The 20,393-nt window shown below is 44.3% G+C and overlaps 1 protein-coding gene across 1 annotated transcript; it reads right to left on the bottom strand.

The window, feature by feature from the left end:
• Positions 1–708: 708 nt before the first annotated feature.
• LOC133905275 (uncharacterized) lies at positions 709–17,367 on the bottom strand. Its single transcript, XM_062347029.1, has 6 exons — positions 17,084–17,367; positions 16,923–16,968; positions 15,584–15,707; positions 9,460–9,539; positions 2,487–2,590; positions 709–1,128 (listed from the first exon to the last, which is right to left on the bottom strand). The coding sequence occupies exons 1-6, from the start codon at positions 17,216–17,218 to the stop codon at positions 1,090–1,092; spliced, it is 528 nt and encodes a 175-aa protein (XP_062203013.1). The 5' UTR covers positions 17,219–17,367; the 3' UTR covers positions 709–1,089.
• Between the last annotated feature and the right edge of the window lie 3,026 nt (positions 17,368–20,393).

Genomic DNA, 20,393 nt, shown 5'->3' with positions numbered 1-20,393 from the left:
TATTATTTTGTAAAATATCATGTTTCCTGAACAATAATCAACTGAAAAATCATGTTTCCTGAACAATAATCAACTGAAAAATGAGTCACCTTATACTCAACGCTGTGGACGAGGTTAGGGTTAAGGTTAAGGCTTGGGCTTTAGGAGGTCCTTGCAGCTTAAGGGGATGACTAGGGCAATGGGTGGACCTCTGTGGGTGGTGGCGAGCTGATGGCAAAGCCACAAGCAACAGAAGGCCGACAGTCGCAGATCTGGTGGCGGGAGATGTCAAAGGCAAGGATGGGGCCGAGGAGCTAAGTGTTACACTGAGAAAACAGATCAAGAAGAAAGACGCAGGCTGTTGGATCGTCATCCTTCGGTTCAGCAGATCTTAACGTTAGCAACTTATGTTTAGTCAATTGCAATATAGCATCTCCCAAATTAGGTAGGCCAGGGTGGCATCCTAATTAGCATCACGTGTGCGTTCCTGTACTCATGGCATAGTTTACTCTTAAAAATGGTGCAAACTGGTTCAGATCATGTGCGTCCTGTTATGCAACAACTTTCAAAGATTGCATTGTCTACTGAGCGTGTCCGTACATTATCTTTTGAGTGGAAAAATGAAATTTCTGTATAGAGATGGTTGAAAATGTTGAAGGACGAGATCATGTTGCCACTGAAAACACAGCCTGTTCAGATTAATCACATAAAAAATATGGAGTGCGCGTGTTAAATTTCTAACTGCAATCAGTCAATAATCATGTTTCCAATCAGTCACCAATCATGTTTCCAGTCTTCCAGATTACGAATTGTAAAAATGCAACAGTGATCCACAAAGAGGTGTACATTTGAAAATGTCAGCCAATTCCTCATTTCTGCACTATCTGCAGCAGGAATTTCACCAGCTGGAAGTACAAACATCAAAAGCTTCTCACATCTCATGAGGTAAGCTCGGTCCAAGTATAAGTACTGAAGTAAATCACTACACCTCCGGAAGTTTAAACAAGACAGTTAGCATTACTAATAGCAGGATATTCACTCTGCTCTTCAGAATTCAGCGACATCCAACCAGATGTGGTTGGCACGAGAACGACAAGATTGGAGTTCAAATCAACCTGAGGCCTCTCTTAAGCGAGCAATCAATTCATCCTGAAAGGGGGAGGGGAAAGAGGTGTTCTTTCATAAGGTTTAACAAGAACAGGGTCACTAAATAGATGATCTGAAAAGAGTAAATCATACATATTCCTAAATTGAGGTACACACAAGTAGGTACATAAACTTGAACATTGGATATTTATGCCCACAAACATGTAAAAGCAGTTCAAATAGGTAAAGTGGTGCAACCTACTCATATGAAAGGAACAAATGTACCATAATTTTCATGTCGATAACCTGAATTTTAAAAGTTCAAATTAATAAATCATACACCTGTACTACACTTTATTCCCTAAGTGCAATATCTTTCCTCATAATTTTTATGTGTTTAAGATACTTTCCATTTTTTTCACCTTGTGTTTTTAAACCATAAAAGCTAACTAGACATCACATGCTATTAAAAGAAAATGGAAACCTCCTAAGCCACATGATCAGATTGGATCACAAAATTATAATCATTCTCCACCATTCTCATACATTTAATCCAAAATCTTCCCCTTTCATACCCTCGACCGCCGCGATACCTAATCCACTCCTCTACCTCATCTAACCCTAAGTCTTTCCCTTTTATACCCTCAGCCTCCACTACATCTAACCCATCATCTCCACCACATCTAACCCTCCCATTTTGTACCCTCCACCATGCCGCACCTAATCAGCTAATTCACCCCACTCCACCATAGTTCCGTCTACGCCGAGAACTAGCACTGTACATAATGAGCTTCCACCATCACTTTTGTCTCGTCAAACTATTAGTTGTGGCTCCTTCCCTTGCCCTTGGCCACAAAGTGCACCCCTGTCCCCTGTGCCACATTGGTTTGCCAGCATCATCCCTACACCGAACAAATGGCAATCACAGGCAGAACCAACGCTTCAATCGACACCCATAAATCCAATCTGCGCAAACCAACCTCGCAAAGCTAATCTGTTGTATCCTGTCGTCGCAGATGTGGCTGGCAAAGGAACCATCATCAATTTAACATGTGACTGCTGGCCCACCACAAGCAATCACCCCATTGCCATGGAACCAGCCACCAGAAATCTGAGTTCTCGTCAAATCCTTAAGGTGGATTGATCACAGGTATGCAATTTTTGCTTGAGAATCATGTATTTGATTTTAAATGATCCCAAATTTCATCATGGACAGCGCATATAGGATTCCCTAATAACTTGGGACACATCGGTCACAAATTTGTGAAAATTAAATTTCAAGAATTTTGAGGTTATGTTGAGATGAGCACAATTTTATCCCTTGATGCAAAATGCCCAGTTAACCTCCTAGTTGCGAATACGACTTTGCGGACTCTCATATTCTGAAATAGCAATACAAGAGTTAACAATATTGTTCTTGCCTTCTTGCCTCTTGGTGAGAGGCCTCTCTCTTTTAGAAGAGAACGCAACTTTTCCACTGTAAATGACTGAAGCGTCTGCTCAGAAAAACCAGATGATGATTCTTCTGCAAGAATAAATTTGCATTAGACTCAAGAATACTGCTAATATTTTGTTTTCTTATTATCAAGAGACAAGAAATATATAGTGCTATAAACAGTGACAGATATACCCAAAAGATGCTGACTGAATCATAGATCCTATGTATGGATAGAAAAAAATTGGTCGATAATACAAGCCCAAATATTAAAATAGGAATTCAGCATAAAATCTTGTCTAGGTACAGGACGATTTCCAATCAACCCCTTATCAGAGGTAAAATAAAGGGATTGGAACTACATGTCATTTTTTTCAATCCCTTAAGATTAGTCGTACCCCAAATATACTAATGGAGTTTTTGCCCTATATTCAAATTGTGTCATGGCGTCGATATAGCGACACCATATGATAGCCATATTGGTGTGGCAGTTTTCTAGCTCTCGCCACAGCGCTAGCGGGTATGGCGTTCGCCGCCGCCGTCGCCCCTGCACTCCTCGCCATCCGTTGTCGCCCCTGCTCACCTCCCTGTCCGCCACCGCCCCTGCACTCCTCGTCGTTCGCTGCCGCCGCCCCCTATGCTGCTTGTTTTGTGCTCAGAGAGAGAGAGAGAGAGAGAGAGAGAGAGAGTTGTGGGAAGAGAATGAAGGGGATAGGGGTGGCGGCTATGTTTTGGGGCAGCAGAGAGAGAGGTGACATAGGGTTTAGGACTTATTGGGCCAAGTAGGGCTGCTTTGACGGTTGGATGCAACAGGATCTTCTGTGCATGCCTGCATGTCAGCCCCATAAGACCATATGGCACACTAGTTCGGGTAGGCTGGTGGCACTTTAGTTAGCACTAGTACTAGCAATTGTGAATTATGATGTGTGTATTCGCTACGCCATATAAAGGTGTGAAGATAGTGGGTCGCCATGCCTCATCACACCGCCATAACAACTATTGCTGCTTTGACGGTTGGATGCAACATGATCTTCTGTGCATGCCTACATGTTTGCCCCACAAGACCATATGGCACACTAGTTCGGGTAGGTTGGTGGCACTTCAGTTAGCACCAGCACTAGCAATTGTGAATTCAGATGTGTGTATTCGCCACACCGATGTGTGTATGGCGTGGCCACGCCACACGCCATAGGCGCTATAAAGGTGTGAAGGTGGTGGGTCGCTGTGCCTCGCCACATCGCCGTAACAACTATGGATTGCATATAAAAGGAATATGTTATCTTACGTACGATTGCCCCTTAATTGAAATACCATTGCCCCTTAATTGAAATACCAGAATTTAAAGAAACCCCAATAGATTTCCCAAATTAACCAATTCCAATTTGTTTTTAGAACACAGCTGGGTTATGACTACAATTCTGAACTTTCTTTTACAATAAGGTGGTACAGTGCTGCTATAGTGAACAAGGGGGAATGGCTGCTACATAGTGGATGTTGTACTGCTTTCGTACAGCACCATATCATCCTGCTATGGTTGCTACCATCATAGTTTTCAAGGTGTCACCTAAGCAGTAAGGTGAGCTTACGTCGCCTTAGGGGCAAAGTGTCACCCTCCGCCTTGCATGCATGCCTTCTCCCGCTCGATTTCACTGTTGCCCACCCTTCTCTGACTCGATTCCACTGCCCACCCCTTTCCAACTACCAGGAGGCAGCATGGAAATGAGCTGCTCCAGACATGAGCACCAAGAGGGCGGGAAGCCGACTTCTACTAGGCACGGGAGGGGAGGGAGCCTTACTGGTGCTTTATGGGCTATTCATAGTTATCACGGCGTCGCCATATCAACGATATGACAACGTGGCGGTGTTTTGCTCCTCACCACGGTGACGGAGTCTATGGTGTCCGCCTGGAGCGGGAGAGGCACGAGGGATGCGGGGCAGCGCCACCACCAGATTTGGATGCGCCCCCCTAGCCTTATATACATTCGAACTAGGTGGGCTGAGATGGGCTAACGGGTTGGCACGGGCCGAATGGCCATTAACCTAGTGGACGGTGTAAATTTTGTAGAAAACTCCTAGTTTTTAATATAACGTGCGTTGATTCAATAATAACCTCAATTATATTACTTTTTTTTTGTATTTAAGCCCCTCAGGGCATAAATAATTGCAAAAACTATTGTGTATTGCTGCATTTTACATCTATTACCTTAGTAATACATTGTTGTAAAATGTGTGTATTTGCCACGCCGATGTGTGTATGGCATCACCACGCCACGTACCATAGGCGTTGTAAAGTTGTGAAGGCGGTGGGTCGCCACGCCGCTGTAACAACTATGGGGCTGTTAGGATTGGGATTGGGCTTTTGTTGCCCATTGGGATGCTTGCCTAATTGTGGTAGCGACCTGTTATGGCCCTGCAGCAATGATCTGATTGGGTAGCTATGGGAGATGGCCGGCCGTTCCTTGGTTGGTTTCCTACCCGTGGTGGAAGGTAGGACGCCTGAGCGTCCGTTGTAACAGCAAGGGGATGAGGAATAGAGATAACAGCAGGGAGATGAGAAGGGATGAGAAACTAGATTGGTTTATTGCTTAATTCCAAAGGGGTGCCGGTAGTTCTTTATATAGAGCCCAGCCCTAAACAATTCCATCTAAACTCCACCTATTCGGATGCTAACTAAATCTCTAAACCGACTACAACTCCTCAATCTTTCCTAAACTGAATATCTTTCCTAATATGACTTTCCTAACTTATCTCTAACTGATCTCAACTTCCTACTCTTATTTATTTCTTTCTAAAAATCATCAAAACCAACTTATCTCCTCAATTAGCCGCTACTCTTTTGCATTTCCTCCTGCTATAGGTAATACCACACATAACATCTCTCCCCTCCTTCGGAAACAGCTCTTCCTCGAGCTGTAATGTAGCTCAGGCACCCTCGACACCACAGGCATAGTCATCGGCCGCTATGTCGTCGTACTCGATGAAAAACAGGTGGGCACAGCGATGACCATGAGCAAATTTGTCGTCGCGGTTAAAGCAAAGCCCTTGACAGCGGCGTTCGGCCATCTCCACCGGAGTTAGGCGCCGAACATGTCGCGAGCATAGGTGTTGGTGGCGAGGGGCCGCTGAGATGTGACAGACGCGTTGTCTTCTCATATGCACGTTCAAGGTTCATTGCCTCCTCCAGATCACGTGGGTCTTGAAGCTCAACGTCCACCCGGAGGTCTTCTGCGAGGCCCAAGGTGAAGAGATGCCTCTCCTGACACTCAGTCATGGGGTCGGCTCGGCTAAGCAGCGCCAAGAATCGGCTTTGATAGTCTTCCACAGTCCCAGTTTGTCAGAGGTGACGCAGTTCACCCAACGGATTGTTGCGAATTGGAGGCTTGAAGCGAGTGTTGCAAAGGGTCTTGAACTCGTCCCAAGGTGGCTCACCACGGCTGTGTTCCAAGTGAAAGTACCAATGGTGCGCATTGCCATCCATATTGAACGATGCTAGCCAGACCTTGTGCTGCTCCTTTGTTTTGTACCCCCAAGAAAATTGTTCGCACCTGGTAAGCCATGGCAGGGGGTCGTTCTTGCCTTCATAGCGCAGGAACTCCAATTTTAAGAAGCGCGACACTGCCCCTGAATTGTTGCCGCCTGTATCCATCCTGATGTTGAATGTACTTAAAGTCGCCTAGAGGGGGGTGAATAGGTGTTTCTGAAATTTAAAACTCAGCAACGGATTAACAGAGCCCGGATACTCCCGTGAAGGTCGGATATTCCGGGAGTCCGGACTATCCGATCTTGTCCGAATTATCCGGGTTATACAGGATTTCGAAATCGAAATGAAACAATCAAGTTTACTAGAATCTAAGAGATATCACAGGTTCTACTAGGAGTAAAATACTTAAACAATACCCTGTAGTAAGATACTCATAATAGAATTTGGGGAAAATCCCAAAACTACAACAATTAGTAAAGCTTGCACAAAAATAAGGAGACAAGAATTTATCTCGAAGTTCGGTCACCTCACTAAGAAGCGTTTACGTCTCCGTTGAGAAGCTAACAAAGAGCCGGATCTTTTTCAACCCTATCCCCTCCTAGCGATCACAAAGATCAAGTTAGGTTTTCTTACTCAAATCAACGGCGATTACAAACTTCCCGTGGCACTTCACAATTCTTGGGTGCTCTACGGGCGACGCCTTACCGTCTAGGAGCACAAGGCTCTAAGAGAAAAGATCACAAGTGAACGCTTGACGACGAACTCAATGCTCAAAGGTTGGATTTTGGCTCAACAACTCAAATCACACTTCCAAACCCTATCTCTCAATTCTTGGAACAATCTAAGCACTAGAGAGGTTTGGAGGGGCTCTTGATTGCTCTTAGGAGGCTTTGTCAAAGAGTAGCTCAGCAGCAACAGCAAACATTCAATGCAAAGATGTGTGGAGGTATATATAGCTATCCCTTAAAAACTAGCCGTTACTGTTCTAGCTGACCTAACCCAGAGTATCCGGTAAACACCGAAGTCTCCGGCCATAAATCCAAAACGGGCTCAGAATAGTGTCAGAACTAGTCGTTACAGTTCTGTTGAACTGTCCGAAGTATCCGGTGAACACTGGAGACTCCGGGTGGCACTTAGTAGCGACAAAGAAAAGGCCCGGAGACTTGCCGAACTCTCCGGCCTCTCTAGGTACCGGAGTATCCGGTGAACATCGAAAACTCCGAACATTTAAAATAAATGCTAACCGAGACTCTCTGGCGAAGTCTCACTCGGAGACTCTGGTCGAAAACTCTAACTACCAGAGTATCCGGTGAACACCAGAGACTCCGGTCATTTTTTAAAATAAATGTAACCGAGACTCTCTGCCGAAGACTTTCTCGGAGACTCCGGCCAAAATTCACCAAAGCACCGGAGTATTCGGTGAACACCGGAGACTCCGGACAATTAAAATTAAATCGAAACCGAGACTCTCTAACGGAGACTCCGGCCTAAAACTCTAAGTACCGGAGTATCCGGTGAACACCGGAAACTCCGGACTCCGAACACTTTGCATATTTCCCGGTGTCCGTGGGTGAATGTGTCTCTCAACATTTGGTTCTATAAGAGGTTACTTTGAGCATTGAGACACATCAAAACTAACAATTGCATCCCTCTTGATAATACGGTTTTTCTAAACTCAATTTCAAAGATAAAATCAAATTAAATCCTATTGAGACTACAAACCGCTTCTCTTTTCTTTTCGAGTGACGTCAACGTCGTATATCTTCACCAATGCGACTAAAACCCGTTCATAGTTTCAATAAACTCATTAGTCCCTTAATCGTTTTGTCATCAATAAGCTAAAACCCACTAGGGGCCTAGATGCACTTTCAGATGTCGGCCCTATGAGGGCCGCCACTACTATACAGATGATGTTGGGAGGCAATTGGTGGGGCAAGGGTACTGTTGTGGGCCTGCAAGATGCCAACGCCACCCAAAGTGGGAAATGTCGATTGCGGAGGGGGTTGTTGGTGGTCCTGTTTGGAGAGATCAGCAACCGATGAGACGGAATCACCTGTGATCGAAGCCTGATCCATGCCTTTAGCCTTCTCCACTGCTGTTACACGATCCATGAGGCAACTGATTGCATGCGTGAGGGTGGACAGTGTGTTCTGGATGTCGCCCATGGTATGGTTGATGGTGGTGGAGCTGTCCTGAAACTCCTTGTGCAACAGTTCTTCCTGAGCAACGAGCAACGCCTTGAATTGCTCCTGATCAGCGCTTACAGCCATGGTCTCTGATACCAAGTTGTTATAACCCTGCTGCAATGATCTGATTGGGTAGCTATGGTAGGTGGCTGGCCGTTCCTTGGCCTATTTCCTACCCGTGGTGGAAGGTAGGACGCCCGAGCGTCGGTTGTAGCAGCAAGGGGATGAGGAATAGAGATAACAGCAGCGAGATGAGAACTGGAGAATAGGGATGAGAAACTAGATTGGTTTATTGCTTAATTCCGAAGGGGTGTTGGCTGTTCTTTATATAGAGCCTAACCCTAAACAATTCCATCTAAACTCCACCTATTCGGATGCTAACTCAATCTCTAAACCGACTACAACTCAACCTTTCCTAAACTGAATATCTTTCCTAATATGACTTTCCTAACTTATCTCTAACTGATCTCAACTTCCTACTCTTATTTATTTCTTTCTAAAAATCATCAACAATCACCCGCTACTCTTTCGCCTTTCCTCTTGCTGTAGGTAATGCTGCACATAACACGGCTCATGTATATTCCCATTTTTCTTTTTCTTATTTTGGTCTTATATATGTGTGTGGCTTCGCCTCGCCTCGTACCTAGGTGGTATGAAAGGAATGGGTCACCATGCCCCGCCTTACTACCTTAATAACCATAGTTACCACCTTAGTATAATAGTTTTATGTATAGTTATATAAATGCTTTTGTAAAGTTGGGTAGGATATGCTACAAAATAATACCAGATAATTCAGTCATGTAACAATTAAATAACTCATTTTATGCTATCTGCTATGGCGATTGTTGTGTCCTGATATAGCCTGAAATTGCACCACTACTGCTTTGTAGTGGTCAGTGGTCACGACCCGCTACACAAGATAAATAAGTGCACTTCATACTTCATAGTGAGCACTTTAAATAATGGTCACAACAATTTTCAGTACTGAAGTCCAAACAATTCTCGAAGCACAGTGACAATTTGGTTGGCCCAGAATAGCATCAAGTTCTCACCCAAATAGGCTTAAGCCAAGTCCAACTTGGAAATTAAAACAAAAAGGAATGGAAAAGAACACCTGGCTGCTCTTGCCATCACTTATTTAATTATGATATCTTTACCTATACCGAACAAATGTACTTAGCAAACAAATAATAAACATTGTAACTTGCTTCCCTGGATCAGCATATCACTAATAAAAACTGGCACGGATGCTGAAACCAGAAGGGATGCAGAGATGCAAACAGAACACTTACCATGGGCAGAGGACCCTGCAGAGCTACCAATGTTGGATCTTTTTGATGGATTCTTGCCATCTAAATTTCTTGCAGCATTCCTAATAACAAAGGAGGGCACATAAGCTACTTGGAAGGTAAAGTTGATCTAAACACCTGCATGAAGAAAAATTTCTAGAAGAAAATTTATCTATAAGTAGGGAAATTTTAAGTAGCTGATTTTTCATCCTAAAAGCTGACATCCATGAACATCTTACTCACAAACATGTACAGAACCAAAAACATAAGTACAGATGAAGCAAAACAGTGGCACCAGATCCAGGCAACTGTTGCAAGCACAACACATTCTTTGAGAGCACAATGATCAAAAGTGGTTTATGTGGTGCAACTGCGAGTATTATCCAATCCATGCTTTCCTAAGTTAATCTCAGATCGGGTCCTACTGAAGATTTTCACTGTAGCTAACATTTGATAATATCCAAGACATCAGGACTTGGAGCATTGGGGGTTGCCAGGTCTACAGATCAAAAAATATCCAGTGAGGTTCCACTTTACAAATTGTGCAATATAAATGTTACATTTAATTAGACAAAAAGGTTTTTGAGTGTTTTTTTATGTCCCATTAACCATATGCAACTGAATCAAATGACAAGAAACAGAAACCAAAGATCCTTTTTTTTTTAAGATAATGGAAAACGTCGTCTAAATCAAATGACAAGCAACAGAAACCAAAGTTCTTTTTTCAAGATAATGGAAAACATCATCATGGCCTCTAGAAACCAAAGATCTAGAGCTAAATGAGATGTGCTAAATTTCTGTTCCCCAAATCAAGAATATATTAATTGTCGAATATCTAACTATAGAGTATACATGCATAAGGAGTACACTGTATACGAACAGGGTACATCGTACACCTACTTAACAGCTCCGGATATTACGGATCCGAATCTACGGGACCTGGTATACTCAGAGATCTCAAAGATATATACTAGGAAGGTCTCAATCGGGTTAACCGACTCAAGCACGACTAGTATCCCAACTGGATTCGGTTGTCTTGCCTTGGCCGACAAAACAAATGACTCCCTATCAACTACGGTTGGATCCAAGGCAATATCAAGACCCCTATATAAGGCGGGGACCCAGACCCCCAGGAGGAGGACCAACAACGAAAACAGATACACAACTTAGGCGCAAGCAGGCAAGCAGCACCAAAACCCTCGCAATCAGAGATACTCGGCGACTTCAACCCTAGATTAGTCTAGATCCAATCTATCCATTGTAATAGATCTAGCCACACTGCTTGTACTCGAGACAGCCCATATATACAACATCATTCACACACGACGTAGGGTATTACTCCACATCGGGGGTCCGAACCTGTCTACATCGTGTGTCTTATTTTCTACTCGACCCCTGATCTCGAAAGTACCCCTGTTTAATTACGGATATATTGTTGAGAATTAATCTTTGACAGTTGACGCACCAGATAGGGGCCTTCATCTGTTTCTCAGGATCGATCATGTCTCAAATGCGCGTCCGCATCGGATTCTCCGGCAACGGCTTCTACGACCACTTCGAGTCGACGACAATCATCTTTGCATCGCCTCCTGCCAGCTCTGAGATCATCTTCGGAACTATAGCATACCGTTGGGACGATCAAGGTGGACTGATCCACACCGGTATTATTGAGTCCAGCCCATTGGACGCATACCGCGAGGTGGGATATCTCGACTGGGATCCAAGGAGCCTAACGTTCTTCAATTCATGGATACCGACAGCAACAAGCCGACAGCACACCCGCTAAGCAGAACGCGGAAGATCCGAACGCTATGGTAAACAATGGTGTAGGGATCCCTGAGGATCTGGCAGTTGCGGCCGCCGCCCAAGGTACCGGCGTCGTCGGAGGGTTATCACTAGGGGCATCTGTAGCCGGAACCTTGCAGGCCCTTGACACCACCTATCATCGACGAATTACAGAGGGTCAGGTAAGCCTTGATGTTCAACATTGACTTGTCGTGTGAACACCTATTGGTCAGGTGATACCTCCACCAACAACAGTTCCAAGATCGAGGAACGAACACCCCCAGAATAGTGATCACAAAGCAACATCGGCTCGACCATAGCCGAGCCTTGGTAGTGATATTTTCAGGACTCCAGAAGCCAACATCCAGGCTGCTCATCTGATTATAAGGTATTTTCCCGAATTGGACCCGACAAATCCTCTAACCCCGATGGTCAATCAGCTTAAGACTCTGCTCGATGTGGCTCAGATCTAGGCAGCTCGAGTAAACAACCCTAGCGACTCTAGGCACCCCAACCGGCAAGGCGCTGGTTCGAGGAGCCACGGACGTGAAGTCGTGAACATCCCCGAGTTGAAGGATCGCAAACGGGAAGCTCAGGTAGTCGAGCCTGAGCACAGCCTTGCAAGCCGAACTGTAACTACCTCATCCACAGACGCAGGAACTAGGAAGACCTGAGGAACCGCATCCCTCACGACATGCACAATTTATGGGAAGTGGTCAACAACCGCCGTAAGGAGCGCCATAAGAACGATCCTCGTTATAACGATTGCAGATCTCCAGGACAAGACGGTTGACGTGACTCTCCTGTATGAAGGGACAGGCCTGATAGTTCTCCCCCATCTCATCCTGAAGAATTCGACAAAGGTTGCGAAACCTTCGCACCCGAGCTCCGGTCGATACGCTTGCCCAAGTTAAAGCGGGTCCAATCCAGAAGTACGACGGGAAGCTCAACCCTAACGAGTTGTTGCAGATCTACACCACTGTTATTCGTGTAGCTGGAGACGACAACAAGGTAATGACCAATTCCCTACTAACCGCCCTCGATGGACCTACCAGGTCCTGGCTGTTGAACCTACCGTCCAACTCGATCCAGTCGTGGGTTGAGTTGAAGGCTCAGTTCATCGCCAATTTCCAAAGTACGTTCGAACGCTTGGGAATAGAAGACGATCTCCATCAGCTGAACCAAGACAAGGACGAATCTCTTCGAGACTTCATCTGGAGGTTCGGCGACAGACATAATACGATCCCAGACATCTCCGACGGGTTAGTCGTCATCGCCTTCAAGAGACGTGGTAAGGATAGAGATCTGGTCGGGAAGCTGGCTACCCGGAAGATCCATACGGTCAAAGAACTCTTCAAGCTAGCTGACAAGTTTGCGGAGCGTGCTGAAGCCTAGGCACACGCCAAAAACCCTCAGTCTGGCAAGGGAAGCCCGAGTCTTCAAATAATGACGGGAAGAAGAACAAGTCTGATGACAAGCACAAAGGTCCAGACACGACCGTAGCCGCGGTCGATAGGAGCAAGTCACGCAACACCGAAGGCAATAAGGGCCAAAGCCGTGGCGATGAGAAGTGGTGTCCCGTCCATTGGTCCAACCAGCACGACTTTCACGAGTGCCAAGTTATGAACAAGAAGCTTGAAGAGAAGCTCAAGGCTGCTATTGCTGATTACCATAGCAAACAGACCAAGCCAGGAGTTAAAGATGACGAGCATGAATTCCGTGGGGCCGATCAAAACTTAGCACACATATTCAGAGGATCCGCCTCGTACGAATCCAAAAGGGAGTACAAGGCGGTCGAAAGGGAGATCAACCTAGCTCTGACTGGGCTTCCCAGTACCTTAAGTGGTCAGAAGTTCCGATCATTTTTGATCAAGCTGACCATCCAGTCGCGGTTTCACACCCAGGTCGGTACCTGGTTGTGGTCCAGCCTACTATCCTCAACATCAAGGTCTTTAGAACCTTGGTCAATGGGTGTAGCTCGCTTAACGTCATCTTCGCTAAGATGTTAAACAAGATGGGAATTCAAAGGTCGGAGCTCAAGATAGGAGCTAAGCCTTTCCACGGTATAACTCCAAACCCATCGATCATGCCCCTCAGTCAAATCGAGTTACAGTCACGTTTGACGAGCCTGACAACTTCCGCACAGTGAAGTTGACCTTCGACGTTGCGGACTTCGAGATGGTGTACAACGTGATCCTAGATCGCCCGATGCTGAGCAAGTTTATGACCGTAGTGCACTACGCGTATCAGGCGCTATAGACCCCTGGTCCTAAAGGGGTCATAACCGTCAAAGGAGACCAACGTACAACGGTCAAGTGCAACAAGCAGAGCCTGAATACGATCGAACACTTTTGCAGAATGGCGACTACCTCGAGACTCAAGAGCACAGAGTCCAAGCGTCAGAAGCATCAAGGTGCCGCCAAGGCCAAGGACTCCAAGCTCGTGAGTCTCGCTAATGCCTCCAAGTCTGATGACGCCGAAGGTGAGATCAACGACGGTGCCGATGACAAGAAGGCTGGTGGTGGTGTCAAGGCAGTGCCCCTCAACCCGTCTGAGCTAACCAAGACAGTCAAGGTGGGGGTCGACCTTGATCCCAAATAGGAACTTAAGCTCATCACTTTCCTCTAGGCAAACCAAAATGTGTTTGCATAGCAGCCGTCTGATATGTCTGGAATCCCTAGGGAGGTGATCGAGCATCGACTAGCTGTGGAACCTGACGCCAAACCTGTGGTGTAGAAGCAGCAAAGATTCGTAGAGGATAGAAAACAAACCATCCAGGAGGAGGTTGACAAACTCCTAAAGGTGAGCTTCATTCGAGAGGTTCATCATCCCACATGGCTCCCAAATCCTATCCTCGTGAAGGAAGTCAGTGGCAAGTAGAGAGTGTGTCGACTTCACTGACCTCAACAAAGCTTGTCACAAAGATCATTTTCCTCTTTCTCGCATCAACCAGATTGTCGATTCCACAGTAGGTTGTGCATTGTTGTGTTTTCTAAATACCTATTCGAGGTATCACCAAATTAGTATAGGGATAGAGGATGAAGAAAAAACTGCTTCCAATATCTAACTATAGGGTATATACGCATAAGGAGTACACCGTATACGGACAGGGTACATCGTACACCTACTTAACAGCTCCGGATATTACGGACCCTAATCTACGAAACCTGATATACTCGGAGATCTCAAAGATATATACTAGGAAGGTCTCGATCGAGTTAACCGACTCGAGCACGACTAGTATCCCAACTGGATTCGGCCGCCTTGCCTTTTCCGACAAGACAAAGGACTTCTTATCGACTACGATTAGATCCAGGGCAGTGCCAGAACCCCTGTATAAGACAGGGACCCAAACCCTCAGGAGGAGGACCAACAATGAAAACAGATACGCAACTCGACGCAAGCAACACCAAGACCTTAGCAATCAGAGATACTCGGTGACTTCAACCCTAGATTATTTTAGATCCAACCTGCTCCATTGTAATAGGTCTAACCATATTGCTTGTACTCGAGACAGCCCATATATACAACATCATCCATGTATGACGTAGGGTATTACTCCACACCGGGGGCCCGAACCTGTCTATATTGTGTCTTGTTTCTTCCCTGATCTCGAAGGTACCCCTGTTCAATTACGGATATATTATTGGAAACTAACTTCGACACTAATGAACACAGGAAGTCCAGTAAAAAATCAGCCTTTTTCCAACCTGAATCTAAAATGGCAAGGGCATATATGACTTGTTCAAAATAATTAGCAACTCCATGTAATATGATATGAACATTGGTTGATCCATCAAAATTAGCCAGAGCTAGTAAACAAAATGGCATCACCTCAGAACTGAACTACAATTGTAATCACACTAACCTGGTTAAACTCGAGTCCAAAGAGTTGGATAAAATCCAGAAAATATTACTTCATGAACTTGAATTTGAAGAATGTAGAATTGAGTTCAATAAATCAAAGTATGACACCTCTAGTACAAGGAAATCAAAGATTCATGTATGCAAAGTGATGTGAACATGGCAATCAGCACACTAGTTGATATCAACTAGAAAAATACAAAGAGAGCTACATTGGCAGCCACTGTTTCAAAAATCAAATGCCTAGCCATAGGTGCTAGGAGCCAGTCCCGCCTAGAGCTTAATCGCTGCCTAGAATGCCTAATCAGTGGTTAGGCGCTAGCCGGCACCCTGCCGTCTGCCAAGTGCTTTTTAAAACACTGTTGCCAGGTACGCCGTAGATAATATGAAGCACTTAAATAGAAAAGGTGAAATGTGGCATCTTATAGCACAACAACGAAGGTTTGCAAATTGTGAAGATGTGGTTAGAGTGTTGTACCTTTTCCTCTTGCTGCTTTCTCCTGGTGTCTTACAGCTTGCATCTTTGGTCTCACTTTTCTGTTTGTTCAATTGGAGAGCTCTGATCAAAATATTGTTTGTGTCCGTCTTTACAACTTGTCCCTCTAAAATAACAAAGAGAGTGATCAGTAAAATCATCAGAGAAAAAATGGCCTTAACAAGTACCATCAATATCACAAAACATGACATAACAAAGTGGCAATCGAATGCCAATATCAACCAAAAGTGACTAATGAAATGAAATGATCATTGGTTGACCAGAGATCACAATATACTGATCATGAACAATTCCACAAATTAAACTCTTCCAAAAATGACAATTAAGACTAAGAATCCAACAGTGACTTGATGAACACCGCAATATTCTTACTGAAACATAATCTGGTACATCAGAAATTTCCAGCAACTAGTCAACGTTGCAAAATAAGCATACCTTGAGGGGGGAGGCAGGGACATAGCAACAAAAAAAATAATAGGAAAACTTCCTAGTAATTGTGAAAAAAATTGAAATCTGACTCAACTAAGATAAACTAGCCCAAAACATATCACTAAGCACAACCTAAATGAACGAAATGAAATTTAGAATAATCTATCATGAGAAATGGAACAGCTATAACTAAAAAAAATGCAATTGTAGGCAGAAAACTTGAATGAGTAACAATTTCTCATTTCATATAACAGAAAGCAAAAACATTCCAGCAGGCAGGAACAACTTACCTTAATTTTTCGCAAACAAAACAAAAAAAGGCAGCAAATTTCACTCCAACATTACAGAAACAACATTTTACTGTATGGATGAAAAAAAATACATCCCTAGAGCCAAACTACCAAGTTCTGATGCTGTAACCAGATTCAAAAGATTAAAAACAACTAACTCTCAAAGAACAAGCTAGTTTCCCACAAATCAGTAGAAGTTCTCATTCCTAATACCAATAAAATAACATCAATAACCACAAACTGAGAATGAAAGGAAGAGCATTACTAATCCAATCCAAAGGGCAGAAACTGAACGACAGTATTATTACAAGGGATCTCGCTCCTAACACAATAAAAGCAATTTCAACAACCACAAACTGAGCATAGCAAGATCAGCACTGCCAATCCAAAGGAAAATGATAGCTTTCTTAGAAGGGAAATTGCCACTATTTCGCCAAAAAAGGAAATTGGCACTAAAACCCTAGAAAGCGTCAATGTTTGCACCTAAATATGTCCCTCAACACCACTAAAACTACAATACTACAACATTCCTAACCCCAAAAGTGACCAAAAAGATGCATAACAACAGTAAAACCTTGTTATCCCAAGCCCCAGAGACAAACCTGGAGGAGCCGTGTCGTGCAGGCAGAGATAAACCTTGAGGCATCCCTGCGAAATTCAGACCCCAAAACACCCATGAGTCAGATATTGAGCACGAAATTCACCAAGATACAAGGAAATTGGTGCTGGGCTGGGGTTTTCCAGGGTGCTGGGAAGAACGTGCCATGCTGGACGCGATGTCGCTCTCGGAGAAGTTGCCTCGGGAGGGGAGGCCGGCGAGCAAGTTCGCCGCCCAGCCGTCCACTGGTTTCGCCGGCGACGAGCCCTTCCGGCCGCCGCTGCCGCCATCGGCACCCATGTGTTGGGGAAAAGTGAAACCAAATGCGGTTTTTTTCTTTCTCTGATTTCCCGATAAAATTGAGAATTTGTCACCAGACCCGATAAAAGATGGCAATTTGATTAACTTTTTCACAAAGAAATATGTCACTCGGTGGCAAAAAATCAAATATCTCCTAATTTCTCCTTTACAATACATAGCATAGCGATTTTTTATTTTTTTTTATTTTCAGAATTAGAACAAATGTACGGCCATTTTGAAACCACCTCCATTGCGATGTCGGCCGAAAAGTTATGACTCCTTCAAAAAATCGCTTGGCGACAATGGTCACACAGCTAGCTTGTGCCGCTGTGGGGCCCAACAGAAGATATCACCCCTTCGACAGGCGATAACTTCAAAATATTATCAGATTTATGTTTTTAGAGCAAGCTAGAGTAACCAATGAGCCTATGATTTGATAGTTAGGTTTAGTTGATTGAGTATTTAGGGTTACAACATTTTTAAATGTTTTATTATGTATTGTTGTTACAGATATAGTACATATAGTTTTGTATTATTTACCACATGTAGTTGTTCGAAGCCGAAATAAATTTTGTAGTTTTTATCATCGTAGGTAGGTATGTTAGATAAATAGTATTTTAAGATTTTTTTTTAGAGAAGGAGAAATTGTTTATAGTCCAAATAGGGTAGATCTGTCAGGGTTTCAATCAGTGGACAAAAGTATAGCTAGACCAATGGAAAGAAGTTTTGGGGGCATTGCATAGCTGGTTAATGTGGGGTTTCAAACTAGATTTCAAGCAACAAGAGCTTACCATTAGCATTGTAGTGAGTAGTGGATGTGCAGGTGTTTTATGGGATTTTGTTTCTGGTAATTGCAACATCGGGTTGAAGGAGTTACCTAGAGCTGGCAACTGAGAATCGTTAGTCACTTATGTTGCTTGCTCAATGGAAGTACAGGAAGGGAGTTAGGGAGTTGTATGCTGGACACAAAGGTGTAGCAAAGACTATGGTGGAGGATGACTAAATGGTGGTACACGAGGTGCAAGAGCCGGATGTTGGTCAAATCTCGGTTGATCCGATGGAACCAATGGGTGAGGTAGATAAGGGAGAACTCATCTCTGATATAGTTGAACTAATATATGAGGATGATGTTCCTATCCCTGTGGATTAGGACAATCCTGATTTTGTAAATCTAGTAGTGAATAAATGCTATCATGTGCCGTGGGACTATAATCAGAATGAGGTGTGCCAGGGGCTAGGTACCCTAATATCCAGGCTGTCAAGGATTATGTGATTCAATGTGCGATATCTCTTCGAAGGCAGTTCAAGGTTGTCAAGCGCAGCTGGAAGGAGTATGCTATGAAATGTGTGAATGATGGTTGCTCGTGATGGGTGCACGTGTTTAAGGGAAAGTGAGTTGATTACTGAGAATGCTTGATAGTGAAGGACCACATTTGTCAGTTGGAGGAAATGGAGAAGTACCACATGAACATATCTCAAGTTTTGTTGCTAACATCCTATACGTTCAGATTATGGAGAACCTTAACTTTTAACCCAGATCAATAATTAGGACAATTGAGGAGGAGTACCATTACACCATTAGCTACGCTAAGGCTTGGAGGGCGAAGTGAAAGACAATTGAAATTAGGTTTGGGATGCACGAAGCATCGTACGATAATCTCCCACGTCTGCTTCCCACCATTACTTAGAGGATCCGTGGAACTTACTATGACTCCACACTACCCGTCGGTGAAGAAACATGGTATATTGGTTCTGCGGCGTAGTTTCTTTGCCTTTAGAGCCTGTGTATAAGCTTTCAAGTATTGTCACCCTATCCTTTGCATCGACAACATTTCCTTACCGAGAAGTACAAGGGCCAGATGCTCACAAAAATTGGGGTAGATGGAAACAACAAAGTATTACAAGCTATTATAATCCTAAGATCATTAGGGGATAAACATCCACTGAGAGGATAGCTGAGTAGCGTCAGTTGCTAGAGGAGAGATATTAGACTATAGATGAGGGAGACTTAGAATATTATGGGAGACTTAGATTAATTCTACTTTGCTTTCCTTTATTCTAAATATTACCTCTCCTTATATAGGGAGGTGATTACAATCCTAAACTGACTTTAAATCCTAACTTACTAAACTGATCTCCTATTGAATTAGAAACCAAATCAAACTTATCTCCTAACCAAATCAAATTGACTCCTATCAACTATATATTCTAATTATATAGTAAGTCTTGATCTACTGTTGTTGCCGGCCAGATTGCCTTTTAAGGCAGCTATAGGAGCAGCCCCGCACAATATCTCTCCCCTCCTCGACGAGCAACTCATCCTTGAGCTAGAATTTTGGGTAGCGTCCTTGGAACACCTGAAGATTTTCCCATGATGCAGTCGTAGTTCTTGATGTTGGGTTCGCTGCCGTAGACATCCTTCATGCTGTCAAAGTAGCACATGCCTTCGTCTAGGAGCTCATCATAGGTTTCGCAGCCAGACCCACCATGTGCGCGGGCACTAGTCTGCCTAGCACCAGTGCCACCAGGCCATCGTAGGCCTTCAGCAAGAATGGGAACTGGTCATCACAAGAGAAGCCACTCCAAGGGAGCAGGGGCACCTAAGCATGCGGATGTAGACCTCGACCACATCGCAGTGCAAGTTGTTTTGTGCATAGGCCTACATCATGCCATTGCACCAGAACGTGTCACAAGCATGTAGCCTTGCAATGATTATGTTCTCCAGCTATTGAACTATAGCGGACGGCACCACCTAGAGAACCTCAAAAGCCCACGACTTAGTGGGCCCCTGTCGTTGGCGGTGAGCTGAGGCACATGTTTGGCCACTCTGATCCATGCAACTCAAGGATTGTGATACAAGAAAGACAAGGTGAGACGGCTAAAATCCCACAGGATGGATCCTAGTGTGGCCATTCACTAAGTTCCTAGCACCACTTTGTAGCCTCCCAACGGAAGGACTTAGAGGTCCGCCTTGAATTCTTAAGTGTCGATGTAGAACACAACACGTCGATAGAGACTCGAGCATGGAACTTCTCATTGTCTGCCACCATGACGAGCAGGTTGCCGCGCAGATGAACTATGAGGTCAATGCGTGATTCCACAGACTCGGACACAAAGTTATGTGCCAAACCCGAGTCAAGTTGGGCATTCAACACCGTGTCACTGATTCTGCACT

The sequence above is a fragment of the Phragmites australis genome, chromosome 22 (genome assembly GCF_958298935.1).
Source record: "Phragmites australis chromosome 22, lpPhrAust1.1, whole genome shotgun sequence".
Taxonomy (NCBI): domain Eukaryota; kingdom Viridiplantae; phylum Streptophyta; class Magnoliopsida; order Poales; family Poaceae; genus Phragmites; species Phragmites australis.
The sequence above is the reverse complement of the archived record's forward strand: the minus strand, read 5'-3'. Positions and strand labels throughout refer to the sequence as shown.